The following is a 22,953-nucleotide window of genomic DNA, read 5'->3' as shown; positions in this document are numbered from 1 at the left end:
TTTCAGAGACAAAGTAATGGAAATCTTGTAGAAAGTCTCTTTGAGCTGTTATAGTCATAGGCTCTCAGACTCTGCTTTATCTTCTGTATTGCTACTATGTCACTTTTTATCTGCTAGACAGTATTAAACAAAGAGCTTTTACATCTGCAGCTATTTTTGTGTTTAAAAAAAAAAAAAAAAAAAAAAAAAAAAGGTGTAAAATTCTGGCCCCAATCAAGCAAATAGAAAAATTTTGGTTTTAATTTTGCATTTTAGGTTCAGGAGCTAGGAGCTCCTTTTTTCACAACAGCCTGGCCCAAATAGGATCACTGTCTTTTGTGACTAGAGTATAGCCCCTTAGTAGAGCTAAGAGTTAAATGCAAATATCCCAATGTGAGGGCCACACTGCTGTCTCACAAATGTGAATATCCTGTGGGTGCTGCCCTTTGTCTGATGTTGCTATAGGCATTGATCTACACAGAAATAGAAACAGTTCCTCCCACCAGTTACTGTTGTTGCTGAAGTGAAAATGATGTATGCCAGTTCTAAAGATGTGGTGATCCATGTGAGGGTGAAATGAAATTTGCACAGAAAAAAAGAATCAGAGCAGCACACTGAACTAGTTGGGACTGCACAGTAAAAGACAGTGTAATTAAAAGTAAATCTAGATATTTTGATAAGATTATTATATTGACAAATTTATCATTTATGTAAAATGGGGGCTATCCTTTTAAGAAGGAGTTATAGAAGACATCATGTCATGTATAGGAGATTTTGCCTGTCTAAAGACTGCATAAGATCTTCCTTCCATATGTCTCAAAAGAGCAGAATTTCATTTGAAATGATTAACATTCCAGAAAACAAAGATCATTTCAGACATTTTGGCAAATGGGTATCTCAAGGCTTTTGAGTCTTTCTTCTGCAAATAAGTAGTCTTGATAGAAATTAAAACAGTTATTTTACTATGGGAATTTGGATAGTTACTATAAAATCATTTTAAATTTACTTACTACACCTTCATTTTCTGATCTAGAGAATTAATTTTTTTAGCTGTCCACTCTGTAGCAAAACTTTAAATGGTGAGGGAGAATATTGCCTTCTATCAAAGATATGATTGACCACACTTTGGGCACAGAGAGGAAGAATTCAAAAGTTAGAAGTCAGTCCATAAAACTACAGATAAATCTTTTGTTTTAAAAATCCTGAGGTTTGAACCTGTCTCATGGATTGGACGCTCTAATTTTTAAACATTAGGTAAAGTTTAGAAAGGTTGGTGTAGAATACCCCAGTACAGGAGCTAAGATCAGGTTTCTCACATGCCAGTGCATTACCATTAGGCTGCTAGCATGCACCAAGTGTCTGTGTTTCTAAAGAGTGTTTTGTTTCTCCCCAAGGCTTTCTCATTGTTAGCTTTCTCAATTAGAATATTTGTGAGCTGGAAGCTAAATTAAGGCTAGCATATGTGGGCACGGTTCCTCAGTACAGGGTGTGCCTTTGTAGAAGCCTGACAACTTTGATCCTGTCTTTAGGCTCTGCAAGCAGATAGAGTCAGAACATGGCTTTTCCTGTAGAATGTGTGCTTGTTTTAAGTATTTCAAACTTGAAACTAATCAAAAACTTTCAAGACAAAATCCAGACCTGAATGTTGAGAGATTCCTTGTTTTTCACGTATGTGTTATCTTTTAAAAGTTTTTATCAGATTCTATTTTAAAAGCATTGAATATATTGTTTAACAGAATTATTTCATTTTTTCATTATCATTTCATACATATTTAAATTGAATCCCCTTTTGCTTCTTACCTTACTAATTACATTTTTTCTATTGAAACAGTTTGATTGCCCTCTTCAGTGGCCTGTCTTAAGAAACCTTTGCTTACATGTGAATATTTTGAATTAATGATAAATGAAATTCCTTTTTGCTGTCAAAACTAAATTGTAAAAATGCATTGCATGGCTTTGAAAATCAGTACACTCTATTAGCAGACCTGTCAATATAAAAAGTGCATTCCATTTCCACCTCTTGCTCTAATAACCTTTTCTACGTTACTCAGAGGCAGTTCACATAATCAGAGTATATTGTCAGCTTACTGGAGTTGGGGAAGCATGAAATGAAAATCGCGTTAATATTGATCCAATTCTCTTACTTGCAAGTGTCCTTGATGTCCTTTCCACTGAACAATAACTGTTGGTGTGATGTAGTTGTTTTCCTGTTGGCTATTACTGTACTTTAGTAAAATGGTTGGAAATAGGAATATTTTATTGCTCTTAATTATTTTTCTTGTGTATCATCTTTGCCTGTTTAAGTGATCCACAGCACATCAGGAAATTCGGTTTCTTTCTGCAATTTATCAAACTACAGTATCCACTGAGAGGCTACATTTCAAACTGACAGGGATTTGTAAAGGTCATCAGTCGTGAAATATGAATCCATTCTTGTGTGTACAAGTTACAGTGGCAAACTACATCTTAATCCAAATATAAACATTTGACTGGTTTAAGTTCCAGTTAGAAGGACTTCTTCTAGTAGCAGTCAGACTGAAGACTGACCTTCAGATGTGTGAAAATGCCTTATAACATCTGTTAGACTGGTCATATCCTATTCTGTCACCCTCTGACTCCTTGTGACCTGTACTGAATCAGTGCAGGTTCTTTCTCACAAGCTCAGAACGTCTGAAATCTCAAATAAGTATAATATCTATGACTTCTAAAAATTAGTTTCATACCACTCAGAATCTTAGTTTTCCTATCTGTAAACTAAAGGAAAAATAAATAAATAAATAAAAGTGCCCAGCATGGTAACTTCATCCTTATTTCTATACAGGACTTTTTATACTGATACACAACAATTTAACCACAACTATTCATTGTTAAAAACAATTAAAAAAAAAAAAAAAAAAGGAAGAAAAAAAGAAAAAAAAAGTCTCTTTTGAGAAACGTTAATTTTGTCCTTGCTCTTATTCTCAGTCTCCTCATCATTGTCAGTCTCATTGTTGCAATGCAAAACACCTGAGAAGTTATAAGAGTATAATGTATCCAACAATAAAGTATTTATTTATATATTACTCACCTAGAGAAAATCATGTGGTCAGATAACAGGTATAAAAATTAGACAGAGAAAAATGTTTGGAATGTCTCAGATGAATTTTTCAGGTATTTACCTATTACAGAATATAAAAAATATGATTTGGTTTTGCTTTTAGGTAAAAAGTAATTTCCAAAATAAATACATGCAATTTTTAATTTCTACACAATTTTTCCAGTTTTTCCCCTTGTTTCTTCAATGATCTTTAATAAGGAAAATATAATTTAGATCCCTCTGGCTTTTATTAAATCTATTAAAACCAGCCCTCCTTTAATAAGAGTCACTTCTCTGATTCTCCAGGGAAACTAAATTATATGCCAGTCAAAGCTGCCAGTTTCAGAAACACATTGCAATTTAAATCACAGCCCCAACAGACACAGGTGGGGACAGTTCATCAAAATATGCCAGCAATGTTCTGCTCCTCCAAGGCTCTTGAGCAGACGTAGAGATACCTGGTCCCTTCTTCCCATGGAGTGAACTCAGTCCTAGAAGGGCTGGCTCTGAAGCCATGCAGAAAGATATTGGGCCAGAGGGAGTGGTTACCATGTTGATTATTTAATCTTGCTGGGTTTTGAAGAGGTCAGTTTACAGACTGCCAAGCAGCTGCTCTCCATAAATGTGACCGCTGTGAGGGTCCCGGTGCCTAATCGAGTTAGTAAAGATTAGCAATGAAAGCAGGATTTTAAACTGTTTTAATATATAAAGCAGGAAGATAAAGATTAGCAATGAAAGCAGGATTTTAAACTGTTTTAATATATAAAGCAGGAAGATTATCTCCTGAAATGTTTTATAAGTATTTTCAAGTATTAATCATATCAAATGAAAAATAAATAAATAAATAAAGGAGGGGGTAGTTAATAGCATTGCGTTTTAATTTCAGCTTGGCTGTTCCTGTGAAAGTTACAGTTTGTATAATAAACAAACAAACAAAAAATCTTCCATGAAAAAACAGCACATTCAAACTCTGTTGATAAATTTTATCTGTGACATAATTTCATGGTTTACATCATCACCTGTGAGGTAGTCTCCTGTGAGGAACTAATTCTGAATTCCTTTATTCAATAGCATGCTGAAAACTACCTTAGGTTATTATAATTCAGGAAAAAAAAATAATAATAATAATTCTACAGAGCAGTGCATATAAGTGACCTGTAAGAGAAGAAAAAGCAAATTTATCCTTAAAAGTTTCTGAGGAAAGCTAAGCTTCACAAAAACTGTACTTTAGATTCTATAAAAGAGAGTTTTTAATTAAATGCAGCATTTTACTGTAAAGAGAACAGACTTTACTTATGTCAAAATACTCCTTTAGAAGCCACATAAAACTGTAAAAGACAATATATGAAAAAGCTTTCTTATAGAAAAGAAGAACGCCGTCCCATGGAGCAGATTTCCAGATGTTTGGAAACATTAGAATTTCCTGTCAGTATATTTAGGTAACATTAAAATGAGGTTAACTTTCCATTCTGCCATCTCTCTTCAAAGATCAAAGAGCGCTCACTGCATAAATTGCCTTATCGGTAATTCGTTGAAGTAAACTATGGAAACAACTTTATAAGAAGCAGTAGTCTTCTTTTGTTGGTTACAGTATTACCAAGCAAACTTTTCTTAAAATTAACCATGTTATTACCTAACTATAAGTACACTAAGTACAGAGAGAAAAAAAAATCAAACGCTTTTGAATAATAAATGCACAGCAGTGAAGATGGAAGCAAAAACTCCCTTTCAGTATTCAACAAAATCATAGTGATTAGTGTAAAGTCTAACAAAATCAACTTACATAACAGAAGTGTAATCAACAATATGTTATTTTTGTGCTGCTTATTTTAAATGTATTTAGGGATACCATTTATGGGTTTCGACACTAACAATATCTTTGAAATTCAGACTGCGACCTTAGAACCTGCTGTGACCTACAGCATTTATTGATTTAATTGAAAACTGAGAAGCAAAAATTCAAATATTACAATAAAAACAACAAAATATTTATTTAAACATTGCATATATTAGATGATTCTAGAAGCTGTAGCTACTAAATAACTTGAGATCCTCCTGTTCTTGGGAAATTATTAGATTTTTATTTTCTTTTTGTTGTTGTTATTGGGTTTGTTGGTTGTTTTTTGTTCTTGGTGGACATTTTTTTTTTTGGTCAGATTAATAGTTTCTGTTACTTTTTAAGGAAAATTAATGCTACCTGAAATTAGTAAATTTTTGGCAATGCTATACAGGTTTACCATGCAGCTCACATAACCTTTCAGATATATACATATCTTTTCATTGAAGTCAGGGTTTTGTAGACAAGTGCTAGTTGCTTTCTTTGATTTCTGTTAAAGATTAGCTCTTTTTAGTTATCCTGAAGCCAGTTTTTACCATGCAATGATCAAGATGATAACAGGTGTAACAAATGATGGATAAAAAAAAACTTATTTAGTCTTATACATACATTCTCTTAAAATACATTTAAGACAGAACCTTCAAGTTTCAAGATATTAGGGCACTAACTTCAGCGGGACTTCGGTGAGAGCTGTCTTATTCCTTTAAGTTCTTTTCAAACTGCTGTTTTAAGAAATATTTACCTTCTTACTTCATGGTTTCTTTCTAAGTCCCAGTCTGGAAAAATATCCTTTAATAAGGAGCTTGCTTCTTTGAGCACTGATAGCATCTGCCAGTTCCAATTCTGAGCACCCCAATGTTAAAATGTTATTTTCTTCAAATTACATCTAATGTATTTTTTCTTTCTTTTATTTTAAAGCATTTGAAACATTTTCTAATTAGACTTAGGAACTGACATTAATACAATTCCGTATTATATTTTAAAAATAGAAACTCCGTGTATCTTGAGAGCAGTTTGAAATGAAGTATCTGGAAATGAATTTCATTTCATAGTAATTTTGCCGTGACTTTAAAAAATAATTTGAGTTTTGATTTTTTACAAACATGCTGAAATATCAAATATTCATTTATTCATCACTCTTTTTTATATCCTTGTTAACAATACTAGACATAGTTTTTTGTCATAATTTTTTATTCAGACAAGTTGTTTTTCTTTTTACTCTTATTTTGAGAGCTCCTCTTATTTTATAACCTTTTTGAAGTCATCTTGAAATATAAAAATAGAACATCTGTGACAGATCTGTTTTGAACATATTTCACGTTTCAGGATCCAAGGAGATCTGGTGGTCTGTGGTATTCGCTTGTTAATTTCTTGATGAATGGGTAGAAAGGCCAAGAAGTGCACTCAGTACAGCACGTCTTCTGAAGATAGATGATCTCAAATAAATTCTATTCCCAATCAGTTTTTGATTTGTTAGGTGTTAAACCATTTCTTTGTAAGGACAGTGTTTACAAGCCTTGTAATGAGACAGCCCTGTGAGACCTTACTCTTCTTGCTGTAATTTTGATAAATGGAACTCTAATTCATAAAGGATATAGTGATTGAAGGGCAACTCTGGGTCTCGTACACTTTCATTTAGATAAATGTTTAGTACAGTACAGCAAAACTGAGGTGCACTCAACAAAGTGATAAATTTAAACAACAGCCAAACCAGAGCCTTTTCCATCACGAGAAAGAAGCGTCATTTACTATATTTCTTTTAGATAAATGTATGTTTAATATTATAAACCAGAATGGCTTTTAGAAACATTTGTCTTGTTGCTAAGCTCCAAATTTGCCAAACTAATTTAATGCCTTCTCCTCTACCACATTTCTTACACTGGTGTATAGTAATATTTCTGTAATCTGGTAACTGGAACCCTCATCACAAGAGATTTAAAATACACTAAATTTCAGGTTCTTCTGCTGATGCATCTTAGTCATAATGTGAACTTTTTTTCTTGTGACTTTATCTCTTTGTGCATAAATAATTTGAAAGGACTGTCACTAATCTAATCAGTTACTACAGAAATGGTTGAAACTACTATTATTCCGGATTAGTACTTTTGAAGTAATTTATTTGAAAATTATCACATCTTATAAAGCTCAGAAACTTCCATAACGCTCACTAAAGCTACCAAAAAGGAAGACAAACATATTTTCCTGCTTCCTTCCTCCACCGTGTTAGTTCAGCTCAGATCCAGTCTCCTTCATTGTCAAATGCTTCACACTAGGAGCTATGTCAAATGATGCTAAACTCCCTTGTAGTAAGCACAAGAAAACAAAATTCCAATAGTAGTTAAATTCTCAATACAGTTCTGATGTAATATAACTAAAAGTCTGTTACAGCATATTACTCCTTTATGTTTTCCAAAATTCCTACAATTCTTAATCTTTTTTTGTGAATTGGGAAAAAAAAATTAATTGTAAATTGGGTGAACACTTACAGTTAGTTGCACTGAATAGTGTTAGTATTTAGCACTATTTTTTCACTCACTATGCAAGTGAGGTAAAGATCACAGCTTAGTAATTAGAACACAGCAAAAATATTGGTATACCAGCATATACGTCAGCATCAGTAGTGCCTTTATCACTATCAGTAACAGCATTGTCCTCATGGAGAGAGCAACAATTAGGAAGACTAGAGATGCTGTCCTTAATTTTGAGCTTAATGAAAAACTGCATGTTTTTCTTCTTTTTTTTGTCTTAACTATGTTCTGTAGTTTCAGAAATAGCAATTTGGATAATAGCAATAATATAGAGAAGGTTATTTTTAGACTGTTTAAAATGTGAGATCTCAGTTTGTGGTAGAGTCTGATATCAAGTGGCATGTTAGCAGTTATCTTCAAACAGAGTAAACACACTAAAGGTAAAATATGCCTCCAGAATTTTTATTTATATGCTGTGATTCTTCTGTGCGTGAAGTAATTAAAAGACTCATATAAATATGAGTGGGAGATAAAAACATAACACCTTCCCCACTGTTTTTAATAACAGAACTGCCTGACACATCGATTCAATTCCATGCATGTATCTTCACTAACCTGTTTACTATATTCGAGTTAGTTGTCCTGTATGAATATGAGGCCGTGAGTTTTAATGCACTTTACCTCATCACTTTACATCTGCCATAGTAGCACTCATCAAGCTCAGGCATTATGGCAAACAATCAAAATCCACATTCACTCAGTTTTGCATGGATTTCTTCTTATGGATGTAGCTTAGCAGGAAGCAAATTTCCAAATTCTGATACAGACAGGAGTGATTAGATCTCGTTTTTTATTTCTTATAGCAGAATTGAAGATGTCTAGGTTTTGTACAGTCCAAGGTGAAGATGCAGATTTTTGTGTTAGGAAGAAAACAGAAAGCTTTCTATCCTAAGGACTACTATGAGTCTGTAGGACTGAAAATAAAACTTTCTCCCAACAAAGAAACACTGTGCTTACCTTCTTACTCTTTATTGAGATTACCAGTCTCCTACTCAACTTTTCTGTCCCTCCTATCTCCCAAACCAAAATCATGGCAGATTTTGAATTCCCAAAAGCATCTCCTTTACTTAGAGTAGGTGGTTTGAGCTCTGAGACACCAGTCAGAGTCAGAATACCAAGAAACCAAGAGACACTCCTGCTGAATTTCTTGCGTGTTGAAAATTAATAGAAAAACATAGAACATAGAGCAAAAACTAATTATTAACAGCAGGAGAGTCTTTGTGAAACAGTTTGTAGCTTACTCAAGATATATTTTGACAGACAGACTAAGGCTGTGTATTTTGTAGACCTTGATAAAGACCTTTTCCAATACAGATGTTTCATTCTGTGTTTTTTACTAGACTGTGGTTGTTTTAAATACTGTTCAGCTAAATTCACAACACATAACTTTTTTAGGCACTGAAGAAGATGTAGTGAAGTCCAAGAAAACTTTCCGAAGTCAAGCTGTGGTAAATCAGAATGCGGAAACGGAGCTTATGCTGGAAGGAGACGATGATGCTGTCAGTCTGCTCCAAGAGAAAGAGATTGACAACCTTGCAGGTAATTATGATTTTTCATTACAACTAAGATAAAAGTCTGTTTTTAACTTGTTAATTCTGAACCTTTGCAGTTATTCTCTTAATATTGACAGCTAAGTATGCAATTACACTGAGAACACAGTCTTTATTTTCTAGATGTAATATGATGTCCTGCGTCCATGAACTAGGGGAACTGATTACAGTGCCCATTGTACAATCTTTCACCAGAGGTGTGAGAAATAACAATACCTCAAGTGCTCTTATGACTGCCTGTGACTTTTTATTGAAAATTCTATAAAACAGGAACATCTTTTTTGTTGAAATAGAAATGAGGGTTAATTCTAAAACTCAGTGTTTTGTGAGTCAGTGTGGCTGTGATCTTTCATGACCTAATCCCAAGTGCCACGCAACTTGTTGAGAAACATCTGCACTCCTACTGGCACCCAGTGTTCTCATTCATCGGTGTGTGAAGGGGAACCTGAGGTATCAGCCCGGAAAGGGAATAAGTTCCCTGCTGTAAATAGGGACTAAGAACAAATGAGACTGTAAGCAAGGCATGAACTTCATTAGGTACAATACGAGTTGGGAATGAGAGATCCTTTCTAGTCTTTTCTCCTTTGTGAAGGTCTGCAGTGAGGTCTCAGTTTTATCCATGTTCCAGCAGGTGCTGTTAGAGCTCCGTCTTGAAAAAATATTATGTTTCCTGGGGAAGCGGTCTGGAAAGAAAGGCATGCTGAAAGTTGAAAATGCGATCTCCTCTCACATGAGATAAAAATGTGAGAACTGTGAAATGCAGTATGGATTTTTTAGGTTAACTTACTTAGGAATACCTTTATTAAATTACTCGATTAAGGGGAAGTTTTTTGATGTCTGAGGATTTTTTTCAGTATAATTGAATTTCTACAATAGCTATCTTTGCTCCTGCATTTTCTTCTGATGCCATAGTGGAAATTTGTAACAAAGATAAGATCATAAATGGATATTTAAAAAAAAAATGCCTAACTGAAATTTAGTCTCATGCTTTGAAACTAGAGCAGAGGGCAGACATAAATACTTTTATCTGGGAGCAACCTTCAGTATATGATTATCATAGTTAATATGTCAATGTGCTTTCTCAATCTGCAGCTAACCATTGCTGAAACACTTGTTTTAAGTCAATAAAACAGTAAGGCAAGAAGGACCATTAGTGGGATAATTTGATCAATATCCCTTTCTCCTTTAGAAGGGAAAACTCAGTACTGTTTTGGCTAAGTTCTCATATATAAGAGCAATGCTTCCAGCCAAAAATGTATACTGTTGCTATAGCTTAAAGGCTGCAATAAGCAACTACATTGAAGTATGTATTAGAACTCCAAAGAGGTCAGGAAAAATTCTTGCCCAGTCTGGAAAACCTCACAGTCAGGCCCCAAGACTGCCATTTCATTCAAACGGACAGATGTGATATAATCCTTATAGTTACATTCTTCTGAAAAAAAAAAAAAAAAAAAAAAAAAAAAGTGTATATTTCAATGAGTCCTTAAGTATTTCTGTGCAACATACATCTTACCAGAGATCCCTATGTAGAGGACATCCCCTGCGCCTTTAGAACATAGAACAGTAATTCTAGTCCTTTGCTTTTACCGTACAAACTGTGGGGTAATGTAGGTATTAGCAAAACAGAAATGATAGAATTTGAAACAAGTCAACTTTTCAAATATTGACAGTCTGTCCTAACAGTGTCGGTGTTTGTGTTTCCAATCAACACTAAGAAGAGAAACAAGGTGCTTCCAAGTCTGGTGAGGTGACAGGATATTGGTGCTGTATGTGTACGAAAACCTGTGAACTTCTCAAAAAGAACCCACCTTCCACGACCTCATTTTTACTATCAGATTAATTGCAACCTTTGCTACTCAACTCTTGCTCATATTTGAAGTGGAAATAATTCTTAAAGTTAATGATCCCACCCAGTATCGTATGTGTCTCCTGTAAATTTTACCAACCAATCGGTGAGAAAAACTAAATCCCTCCATACCCTCTGTCTGTATTGCTGCATGATTTTGTATAGAATGATGTCAATGTTTTCTATGGTTTTCACTATATACAATGTGACTATGAAACTTGAGACCAGTAACTGAAATCAAGAAAATCAGTAGGCAAGGAAGGTGGATTTTATGCCTAAGAAATTTAGGATAACATCTGATGGCTCTGAAGAGAGCCCAATAAAGCCATACTGTCCACTCTTACTTAATTCTGAAGAGTTATGTTGATTCGGTGTATGTAATCTGGAAATCTTTGAGACATATCGAGTTACGGTATATCACAACATCATTTATATCTAGTTACTGTTCAGATTGGAATGACACATAGGAATTTCTATATTCAGTTATGCTCTCAATTTAACTTTAAAGCTTAAATCAATTTAAACTTGGTTTACAATGATTTGGAATGCCTCAGTAAGGCATAGGAATTAAACAAAATCATTATAAACCAGGTTTAAATTGATTTAAGATTGTCCACATTTAACTAAAACAATTTAACATTGTTTATTCCATGAAACTAAGGCAGCTTTTAAAGAGGCAGCTTTTAAGGTTCTAGAAAACTTTTAACGAGGAGAATATAAATATTACAATATTTTGATATGAGAAGTTAAAACTAAAAAAGGAAAGTCTGAAACAGATTGAGACTGTTCTTACAAAGTTATCTGTACATACCTTTTGTTCCAGAGACTCTTTATAGTTTTTCATCAACCATGTGGCACAAATCAATGTAAAGTTCACTTTGATAAATTACATATGGGATGGTGAATTTTTTAGATAATTATAGTCCGAATATTTTTATTATATAATCTTAGTATTCCATATGTTGCAATGGCAGTTGGTCAGATTTCATTATGTTAAGTAGCATTTTAATAAAATATAAAAATCAGATTCCATGTTATTACATTCTTAGAATTATGAATTCTAAGTTTGCATCAAGATTTTTAACTAAAGCAGTATTTTATCTGTCTTACAGTATAAGTTATCAAAAGATGTTCTCATTTTAGCACATACATATTAAAACATTTTACATTTTTCTGTTTCAGTTTTAGCTCCTTTACTTCCCAGACTGTTCACTTCAAGAGGCAAGTCACATCTCTGTTAGAACTAATGACTGAGATAGCATAGTCTATTTTAACAGTTTTTTAATATATTGTGAATCTGTGGGTAATATAATCAAATCCAGTGTAGCAACTTGATATTACTAACTCTTCTCCTTCTCTTTTTCTCTTCAGTTTTCTAACACTGCAGTAGGGCTCTCACATACTTACCTTTTGTCTTAAGAGCTTAAGAATGCAAATTTGCTAACAATTTGTCTTCTGCTAAATAGATGATTTTTTCAAATTTAAAAATATATGGATGCGTTCTAATATCAGAAGCTAGCTTTCTCAAAGGGAAATGTGCTTTAATAGATAATATTCTTTCACCAAATTTAATTTAAAAGAAAGTGCACAGATCTCACAGATCTGGCACTAAGATAGATCACAGCAGATAAATATTGAATCATTTAGGTTTTATGAATTTTACATTTTAGAAATATGTTTTCTTTGTCATGAAGTTGCAGTTGGCTTGCTGAGAATTGTGCACATCTGAGAACAGAATTTAGCTTAATGTTCTGTACCTAGAGCACATTTCATCTATTTTGTCATATGGCTGGTGGCACTAGCAAATATGCCCAGCCAAGCAAAGTATCCCTGATAAATTCTTTTGCAACTCTCAAAAAAGTAGTTTCTAGTAAAGAAGAAAGGAAATAAAGATAGAAGGATGTGAGGCTTTGGACTATTTTAGGAAGACAAAAGGCTTTGGCAAGCATCTGTCTGGTTACTTACATAGGCTCAATCAACTCAGAATCTGACTTCCTCATAAGCCATGGTGAATTACAGTCTCACAACAGCCTTGCAAGAATAAATACTTATTATTGTCTCCATTATACAAGGAGATTGAGCAACTCACCCAAAAAAAAAAAAGCCTGAGGAAAGCCACTAACTGTCTTTAATGCATCTTAGTCTTAATGTACCTTAACCTTCAATACAGAATCTTTCTTTCTTCTTGGACAGAGGTCTCTAGATGGAGGGAACTCCCCAACAATGCAAATGTGCCAGGAACACTTGTGAGAAGCAGCAGCCCAGCACTGCCTTAACTTTTAGCAACCATATACTTCAGTGTAGGAATATTTCTAGAAAGCAGCATTACTACTTCTCATAAAAGTTTGATCTTCCATCCAAGCCAGCATGGCTGGCTAGTCCACATTATCTTAAAGGCTAAATATGGTATGCTCTCTATCCATATTTTTCAGTAGTGTGCCGAGTGTATTGACTTACTGCCCTGTGCTGGGTCATGAGGATTTGACAGCTTGTATTATTATTAATGAGATATAAGACCTTTCACTTCCAGGTCATCTGTTTGAAGTCCAGACAAGACTGGTGGTAACAAAACATTATCAACATCTGCTTTGTAGCCTATGCAAAATAAGCCTTTTGTCTCATTTCAGACAGACTAACAGAAATCATCACAGTTTTGCGCAATTTCCAATAGAAAAAATACTTGACGCTGTCTTTATAGGAAATTGGAATAATGCCCAAAAGTTCTACTACATAAAGCTACAGTTAAAATTGTATGGCAGTACCAAAAAAAAAGAAAAAAAAAAAAAAAAAAGTAAATCATCTAGCCCTTGGGGAAATTTTCTATTTCAGGTTCTAACAAAGGACTCATTTACATTTCTGAAATTATTTTGAAGCCTTGCACATGGTCAGATGCAGTAATAAAAACACTAATACACCAAGGAACTGTATCCAAGGCCACAGAAAGCTCACAAAATAAGTATTTGGGATGGAAAACCAAAAAAAAAAAAATTACTCATCTTTAAATATACATATATTTATTTAGCTACAGTAAAATTTCTTGTGGCCAAAATCAGAGGCTGAATTTTCTTTACAGGAGCTGACAGCTGACCACTGTACACTATCTCCAATAAACTAAATAGTTTGTAACATTTTCTTAACATTTCTTAAGGAGTGATATAGAGGCACATTTTCATTTTTTTTCTTCTGTTACCATCTTAAAATGATTCTAAGGCATGTAGGATCATTTATATCTGTTTTATTAGTGTAGCTAGATGAATGGTGGACTTTCTTAATTAAATAAAAGAACAATGACTAGGGTCTGTACTGAGAAGGCAGAATTTGAAAATATTAGATTTTGCAGGAATAAGGTATCATTTGCTTGGGCCGCCAACCAGAAGAAGTTTTGTTGCATCATCTACTGTCAGAGTAATAGTTTATGCTCTCAATTTAACTTTATAGAGAATAATAGGAAAGAAAGAATCAAATAGCCCATTACTGTCTCCATCAGCAAGCACAGACAGCCCAGGAGCGCATGGAGATAAGGAGAGGAATCATCCTTATCCCTGGAGCTCCTGGAGGGCAAAAACATGAGAGTGGTTCCAAGAGTCCTCTCATCTTCCCTCTCCAGTCCTTCTCCAGCCTCCCTTATGAGTCCTCTCCAGTAAGGTTCTGAGAGCCCTGCCACCCATTACGTGCTGTCCTTCTACTACGGCAGTCGTCAGCCATACACCAGCACAGTGCTGGCAGTCTGCAGGGATCCCTGGGGGCAGAAATCAGCAACCACAGAGGAAGCTCAGAGAAGATTGTAACACGGATGTAGTGATGCTTCCTAATCTCCCTTATCCTCCAACAGCTTGCACCTCTGGGGCTTCCAGTATCAGAGGTAGCATTTATTCTCTTTCTCTCTCCACCCCCCCCTCCCCTCCCCACACACACACTTTTTTCCTCCCTCCTCTCTTACTCCTTTTCTGTTTGTATGGAGGTGGCTGAGGTACCTGAATGAGCTTTTACTTGTTTTATGTTTTTTTTACTTTAAAGCTAGTATGTATGTGTGCACATGTTAAATAACAAAATGTCAACGTTCCATTAGAAAACACCCAAAAAAGTCTTAATATTTCTCCTATTTTTTCAGGCTCTTTAGTGGAAACTATTCACTGAATTCAGGGTGTGCTCTTAAGTAGTTCTCTCTTCCCAAAGTCCATTTGTCTTGCAAATCAGCATTCAAGATACAAATCTCATTGGAGGGGTTGCTTACTTGGGGAAGGGACAGGAATGTGGGAGAAGACTGATTCCTTTTCCCTTTTTATGGTAGATATTTAACCACACAACTCTTCTACTTCCAAACATGGAAATTTCATTCAGCCAGATTTCCGTAGTTTCTGCTTATTATATATTCAGATTTTGATCCTTAAGTCTAAGTATATAAAAGAAAAACATATTTGTATGAGTTTAATTTAGAGTATAGATTCAGGCATAAACTGAAAACAGTTATACTTTTGATATGTAGTTGGCTTCACATTGAAAACAACAACAAAAAAATGCCCCACGGTTTCTATAACATCCTATTTTTAGACATCTCAGTGTTTGTTCTAATCATTTTTCCCACATTACTATCCAAAATAGCTTAATATTTTATAAGGTGGTTGTCAGTCACAGATGATAATGCTCCTCAGGACACATTTGAAGAGCTCTTCCCTTTGTACCTTACTACTCCCCATTCTAAGCCTCAGCATCCTTGACTTTTAAATGGCAGCTGAATTTCTTGCTTTACAAGCTTTAAAATTAATTCAAGCTCTGTTGTTTTGTATTTATAGAAGGCTAATATACCTGATGTGTAGGAGAGAAACTGCAGAAATACAGGCCTAGACATAAGGAGACAGACTCCACTGTTATGTATATTGTTTCATCTTCACTATGTAATTGATTTCTACATGAAAATCCCTGTTCTCCAAAACCTTCCTAGGACCCTACAGGGACCAGCCTACACAGGCTAGTGTTAGGAATGCATCCAGAACTGCATTAATGGTACCTATGTTAAACTAAAAGCTTTGACCTATGGACAGGGATTTTTCCAATTTGTTTTTGGCACTAGTGTTACAGAACCAAGCTAGAATAGCAGTCAAGCAGATATTGTGCTTGGTCTTGGTTTTGTTGGTCAAAAATTGTACAAGAGACAACCCTATCCGGTGCATTTGAACAGCCCTCTCTGGTAGCCTGTTCACATGAGTCCTTTTAGCTTGGCTTTCTGAAGAAACAGTATTTATGTGACCATACTTTGTCAGCCTCTGTCTTTGTAACTTCTGAACCTGGAAGCCATTTTGAGCAAAATTTATTTGTATGCAGGAGTGAAGATTTCAGAAATATTCATAATAATAATAATAATAATCTGCAGTGAAATCAGGCTGTTAAGAAAAAAAAAAAAGGAAAAAAAAAATAATCTACCTGACAGTGACTGCTGAATTGGTTTTCCTTTTATTAGGTACCAGAGAATCTTTGCAGGAGAGTTTTTAGAAGTTACCAAACTGTAGGAAAGCAAAACATACAATCAACCAGTAGACACAGTTGCACTTGAAAACATTCTTTACTAGTTCTGGTGTTGTTTAGAGACACTTGTGTTTTCAGAAAATCATGAAATCAGAGCTATTTCATCTTAGATGATTCTTCCAAATACACCTAGCAAGTTAGACGCTAATTCAACAGTTTCTTTCTTTCTTCCCACACACTTATCTGAATAGCTAACAAAATAAGTGAACTTAAAAATATCACAAGCTATCTGAATGTAATACTTGCCTTCACTACTAAAGTCTTAAGAAATACAAGTCTTTCAGTTTATCTGGAAGAGCTTTGACCAGAATGGAGACTGGAAGAAATGAGAGCTGAGGGTTCACATCTTTCATTTCATTTCTAATCAATTGAGCTCTATTGGCATGACAGGGTACACGGGCTGGACTGTATAAGATACCTGTCAAGTCTGGTTCGCTCAGACTCGTGACTGGGATTTGATCCTTCATGTTCCTGACTTATTACTGTGAGTTCCTGTTTCAGTGATATATTGCTATAGTAGGATGCTATCTCTGCTTTCATGTTTCTTCTTCTAATATTAAATATATTTTTCTGAGCTGTGGTTTTTTTTTTCTGTTACTTTTTGATTAAATAGTCAGCTACAGTGGTTCTCTCACAGAGAAAAACTGTCATCTGTATGGGCATGTTCAGCACAACTCAAGGCTTTCTAGGCTGAAAAAAGTACCTTAAGTTTTACCTAAAAATGAGGAAGCTGTCGCAGGTCATATTGCATTAGTGTAGTTTACTCACATCTGGATGCACTGCTAAACGATCAAGATCTTGGTTTCTAAAATAGCTTAAATTACTCAGTGCTTCCAAGGTATAGCTTCAGGCAGAGAACACTGTATGAATCTAATTTTGAAGTGGCAAAAGTATGCAATGCAGTAGTGAGGTCCTTATCTCAAACATTCAAGTTTCTGACCAGCTGTAAATCATTAAGAGAAGTCATGATTATTATTAATACTTGATCATCTGGCAGGCTGGCACTTGAACACATCCTGGAACAACACTAACTCCATGTAAGCCACTCTGAGTTTTAGTACAGTTATGAGGTTTTCATGGATGCCACAAAACAAGTCTGCTTTCACCTGCATAGGGAGGCAAAATTTGATTTCCTAAGTTGCTTTAGGCTGTTAGACACACAGGCAATTCTTCCATTAGACCTTAAGTGAGAAGACACCTAGAAAGATGGATTTTGGTACAATATTGAGTTCGTCTCTGCATATACTGTAACCATTCGGTTAAGTGGTTGCTTTCTATCACATTTCAAACTACATAAAGATATACATATTGCTAGGAATAGTGAAACATACTTTCCTCAGGAAGAATTACCATTTTTTAATTTTTCTTTTAGTGTAAGCAGGAAGGCATGCAATTCAAATCATAATTTACCTATGGAGATACATATGTTGTTTAATTTAATAGAGAGTGTCTATATGCTTGAGAGAAAATAACTTCTCTCTTTCTTAAGCAACGCTATCTTTAAATATATGGACAATCTCATCAAAACTGTATATTTCAATAGCTTCTTACTGTTTTATTCACAGTTGTAATACATAAAAATTAATTTACATTTTCTTTTTAATCAAACACATTTGTTTGCTGTTATGGCACCACTTAAGAGAATTGAGTTGTTGTAATTGTTTAGCTATTGTTGTTGATGAAGACGATTGAAGTTGATCTTTGATGTTAGTAGTAGTAGTGTTACATGCTTTATGGAGGAAAGGGGGGGGGGGGGGGAAAGTGGGGAAAAATTTGGATATCAGGGCCTATCCACACTGGCAATGACATTCAAACAAACAATAAAAGTCAATCCCTCCCTCACAATGTGAAACATATGATTGTGGAAAAGTAAAAAGGCAACAAAGTAAGCTTGGGGAACTCTGAAAACAGGAAAGGAATTGGGGTTGTTATTCAATGCAGGAGGAGAAAAACAAGACTATAACAGTCACATTTAGACTTAGATTCTGTTTTTTGCAATCAAAAAAGTTGTGCAAATTGTTCTCTTTATTGAAACCGTTGAAAGTGATACATAAAGTGAGATGTATAAATGCATTCTTATAAAAGCCTTGGCTTGAAAGAAGGAGTTACTCCCTGTATCTGCTATAGCGGAGAACAAATAGGGGACAATCATGTAAGTTCTATCTATTTACTGCAGAAGTCTTTTTAAAGGGTGCATTGTATAAGATTTTTGATGACAATAGGAACAAAAAAGGCTGAATTCTGTGAATTGTTTAGGAATCTTAAATTGTTTATTGATTATTTACGTAGCAGTGCATGCATTATATTAATAATATTAATTTTTTGAAAATTTTTTTTTTTTTGCTTTTCTGACTACAGAGCTTTTCCCAAAGCCTTATAGTGCCTATACCTGTTTCTGCTTGTATACTGTGTAATGTCTGAACATAAACCTGAAGTTCTTTATGTGCATGAACCTTTTGTGTTACATGTAAATTGTTTCAAGTATAGAGATTTGTAGTCATTTTAAAAGCAGGCTACTGTCAAATACACTTGGCTTTAGGATTGACACACTGAGGGAATTTCAGTTGTCATATTTCAGGCACATTGTGAGTGATTTTAATAATTATTCTTGATATTTAATTTTTTGGTTTACATATCAAATTACCAATTGCAGTTTATGCAAACTATTTTACCTAGTAATTAGTTTTAACTAGTCTGTTTTATATTTTCCATTTTAAACACTTCATGGCAAAGAAACTGGTATGTTTTTCTTTCAAAACAGTGTCATCTCAAAATTAGTTATGGCAATACTCACCACTTTTTGTCAGAATAATTATCAGTAGATTGTAAAATTTAACTGGTCTAGATGATTGGAAATGCTTTCAAGGTTTTTAGCTCACCTAGTATTTTTTCACCTATTAATAATCACCAATATATTATTTTTAAAGTTAGACAAGACTAACAAAGTCTGCAGCAGGTAAAAATGCTTGGTTTCATAAATCTGCATATAAAAGCATATATTTTATCCTATTTAGGAATAATTATGCCCCACCATCTTAGCAAATATACCTCTGGTGTAATTCTCAGTCTCTTAAATGCAACACGTCTCTAGCTCTTACAGGTAAAAATGACAGTTCATGAAAACGAAAATGTTCGAATTAACAGTTCATAATATGACTCTTTGGGGGCTTTCTTTTAGAGGTGGAATTGTTGCTGTCGTTTTAGTAGGTATCAAACTCTCACCTGATGTAACTTTTCACTTGCGTTGACTTTCTTTGCCAACTTCAAAAATACAAGAACAGAAATGCAAATGCAACAACTAAACGCAAGAACTGAGGTCTCCGTTTAACAAAAATTAACAGAGGGGAGGACAGGTTTCATTCTTCTTTTATTCACTGGGATCTGCTAATCCCACAATCATTTACTTTCGGAAGGGAAATATCATTTTTAAATGTATACGTGCAGTAGCGTTTATTTTAGAAATGTAAATCACATGTGCCGACCACAGGGATCAGACAGGGTGGAAAATCCTACACTTGAGCAGATCACAGGACGCGTGGGTCCGGAGTGACTTCTGCTCTGCTTTTAAGGCCACAACTTCTTTGTTAGGTCGCTGCCGCTCCGCTGCCCGGACCGTTCCGGGGCGGTTGGGAAGAGGCAACGAAGCAGTTCCTAGAAAGCGATGCTCTTGGTCGGAGTCCAAACAGCTGACGAACCCTTTAGGCAAGCATCCTTCCCACAACCCCCAAACCTCCTGGTGAATGGGGACAAGCCGCGCCTTCGCTTTTTTCTCCGGCGCCGAAGCGTCCCCAGCGGTGCCGGCGGCTCCTTCCCCGGCCGGGACTGCCTGCCGTGCCCGACCCAGACCGGCACGGCTCGGCTTGGCTCAGCACGGCTCCGGCCGAGCCCCAGCCGCCCCGCATCCCTCCTGCTGCCCGCCGCGGTGCGGGGACGAGCGCCCGGTGCCCCCGCACGGCCGCGGCTCGGCGGCGGGGACGGCGCCGTGCCGGTGCCCGGGGCTCGTCCCCATCCATCCCCGCGTGGGAACGAGCCCGGTCCCGGGCTCTCGGCTCAGGTGTGCCCGGCTTTTGTTTCAATTAAATTAGCAATTGGGTTTTGGGAAGGGAACCGAAGCTTCCCCCCCGTAGCTCGGTGCCGTATGGAAAAGCTGCAGTATTTTGATTACGCTCTATGTAAACATTTTAATATCGGATCCTTAAAATCCAGAGACTATCCCAAAGGGGATTAAAACATAATCCTCTGTCTCTATAGCTGTAGTGGATTAATTTCGTATTCTCTCAGTGGCTGGTTTGCTCCCTGAAGGCTACAACAAAAAGGCTCGCTGCTCCTTAAACATGCTATGGAATTGGAAGTTGTAATTGGAGATTTCCAAAGGACAAGTGTAAAAATGACACGCTGCTAATACCGAATATTTTCTTGTGTTGTGCTTCCAGGAGAAAAAAAAAAATATATACGAAAAAAATTTTTAAACTTAGTTTGACACACACACACCCCAAATCCCATAATTTGACCACTGTTTAAAAAAGGCTTTCTGCCTTTTTTTTTTTTTTTTTTTTTTTTTTCACGAAAAAAGGAAACCCACGCACAGGCAAACGTTTTCTCATGTGGAAAGTACGATGACCTTTATTCCTCGCCGCGTCCTAACACCTCCGACATGTTTACACCGCAACAAATCTGGGGGGGCATTTGAGCAGAGCGCGGAGCGGATGCCAAGGTAGCAGCCTGGGAGCACGGAGCCTTCTCTCGGGAGGAGGAGGAGGCCAGGCAATACAACTTTCCCCCGCATGCAGTAACAGGCTAAGGAGCGAATTCCCCCTCTCCTCCGTGCCGGGTGCGTTTATTGTCCTCCCCTGGATATCACATCACAGGGCCCGGCCTTTTGACCATTGAATAGCGGTGCCTTCCTTTTTATTTTACCCACGCAGCACCGAGGGGAAGAGCTAATTGGATTAAATTGATGGCCTTCCTCCAGGACGCACCCTCGGAAGCCTCCTCGATGCCCGGGCGGAGGCTGCGGCCGGGTGCGGGGCGAGGCCAGGCCTCCACGGAGGAGGACGAGCGCTGCTTGCGGGCGGGCGGCGGCGGTCTGCGAGGCCTCCACCTCCCCCCCCCTCCCCCCCCCCCCTTCTGTAAACACAAAGAAAAGGGGGCCTGGGGAATTGAAACCCAAATCCACTTGTAATCGTACAAGGGAATCGGGCGTAATTACTCGAGCAACCTAGATTAAGATTGATGACCCTTTAAAAGCGGCGTTTCGGATCGATCGCCCTGCCCTTCCTCGCAGTCCACAGCCCGGATTTTCCCGGCTCGGCTCGGCTCGGCTGGTTTCTCACGGCGAGGGGAAGGAGAGAAGATGGAGGCTAGACGGGGAGAGCGGCAAAGCAGCCCCGGCGCATGTGATTCAGATCAGCTGACTGGGGTCAAGAGGCTACCGTGGTTTATTAGGAGATGGAAAACAATAAAATGAAGGAAAATAGAGTTTGTATCAATATTATGCAGCCTGCCACGCTGGGCTGCTGAAAGCTGTCACTGAAACTGTGCGTTTTAGCTTCCCCTTGTACACACACTAATCCGTGCCTTCCTCTTTATTTATTTTGCAGCGAAAAAAAATGACAAAACATTGTGCAATACAGCCTCAAGTTGGGTGTTACAGTAAAGTAAAACATTAACAACATGACAGTTAGATGCGCTGATACAGGACTAATTTGGGCTAAGTGAGTAATTTGAAGTGTCGCCTGCAAGAGCTGGTAGCAAAGTGCGTGTGCGGTGTCGGGGGAGGAGGAGGAGGAGGAAAGGTCGCATCCGTGCCTGCCAGCCGGGGGGTGCTGGTGCTTGGGGACCCAAGCCGCAGGCACACGCGGGTTCTTGCTGCCATCCTCCTGAGGTCTTCCGTAGTGAGCTTTTTCTGAAGTGCAGGGACCCAGCGCAAGCTTTCTGCCCCTCCCGAGGTGATGCCTTTGCCGGTTCCCAGGAGGTACGGCGCTCGGCTGCTGCGCTGAGTTTCTCAGTGCTGGGGCGCCTATCGTGGCCGGGTGTGCACGCGTGGGGATGCGTGTGTTTGGCCGTGGGTACATAGATTACCCTACGCCATTCAGCGGTTTAATCTGGAAGAGTGTTTTACGTTTAATCTTTTCTTTTAATTAGAGCGAGCGAGCGTCCTAAACACCGACGCTGGCACCTTTAGCAGCAGGCTGCGTTCGTCTCGAAGATAAGATGGCGAAAAAGTGATCCTTTGCTGTCTTTGGCATTAAAGCAGAAGTTCTTCCTTGAGCTAAACCCTAACAATGCGAATGGAGAAGGCTGCCTTCTGCATTAGGTTCCCCTCATCCATCTTCCCAGTGCCCGTGCGAGCGCCTCGTTAAGGAGCGTCCTTGGGCGCAACGTCGTTACCCTCCTTTCGAAAGGCTCAAGCGACAGCAAATTGAACTCAAACCTCTCTGCCCATAAATACCCTTAACGAGGGCAGCCGTCGCCTGCGTGCGTTGGCCGCCGGGCTCCCAAGACCCCTTCGTGGGCTCGGCCCGGAGGGGGTGAGGGGCCAGTGCTGCTCCGTCGCCCGCCGCCTGCCCGGCTGGGCCCCCCCCGGTTCCGACACGGCTGCTGCTGTCGCCCAT

At 37.3% G+C, this 22,953-nt stretch overlaps 1 protein-coding gene across 11 annotated transcripts in view; it reads left to right on the top strand.

Moving 5' to 3' along the window:
• The window catches only part of NBEA (neurobeachin), a 514,211-nt gene that overhangs the window by 333,279 nt on the left and 157,979 nt on the right, over positions 1–22,953 (top strand). For 10 of the 11 annotated variants that reach the window (XM_040543716.1, XM_040543666.1, XM_040543691.1 and 7 more), the window contains one exon: positions 8,816–8,959. In XM_040543716.1, the coding sequence (XP_040399650.1) occupies positions 8,816–8,959 (144 nt within the window). Of the gene's footprint in view, positions 1–8,815; positions 8,960–21,867; positions 22,314–22,953 lie in introns of those variants that run through there. The other variant, XM_040543709.1, reaches the window with a different exon arrangement.

Source organism: Cygnus olor, chromosome 1 (assembly GCF_009769625.2).
Source record: "Cygnus olor isolate bCygOlo1 chromosome 1, bCygOlo1.pri.v2, whole genome shotgun sequence".
NCBI lineage: Eukaryota > Metazoa > Chordata > Aves > Anseriformes > Anatidae > Cygnus > Cygnus olor.
The sequence above is the reverse complement of the archived record's forward strand: the minus strand, read 5'-3'. Positions and strand labels throughout refer to the sequence as shown.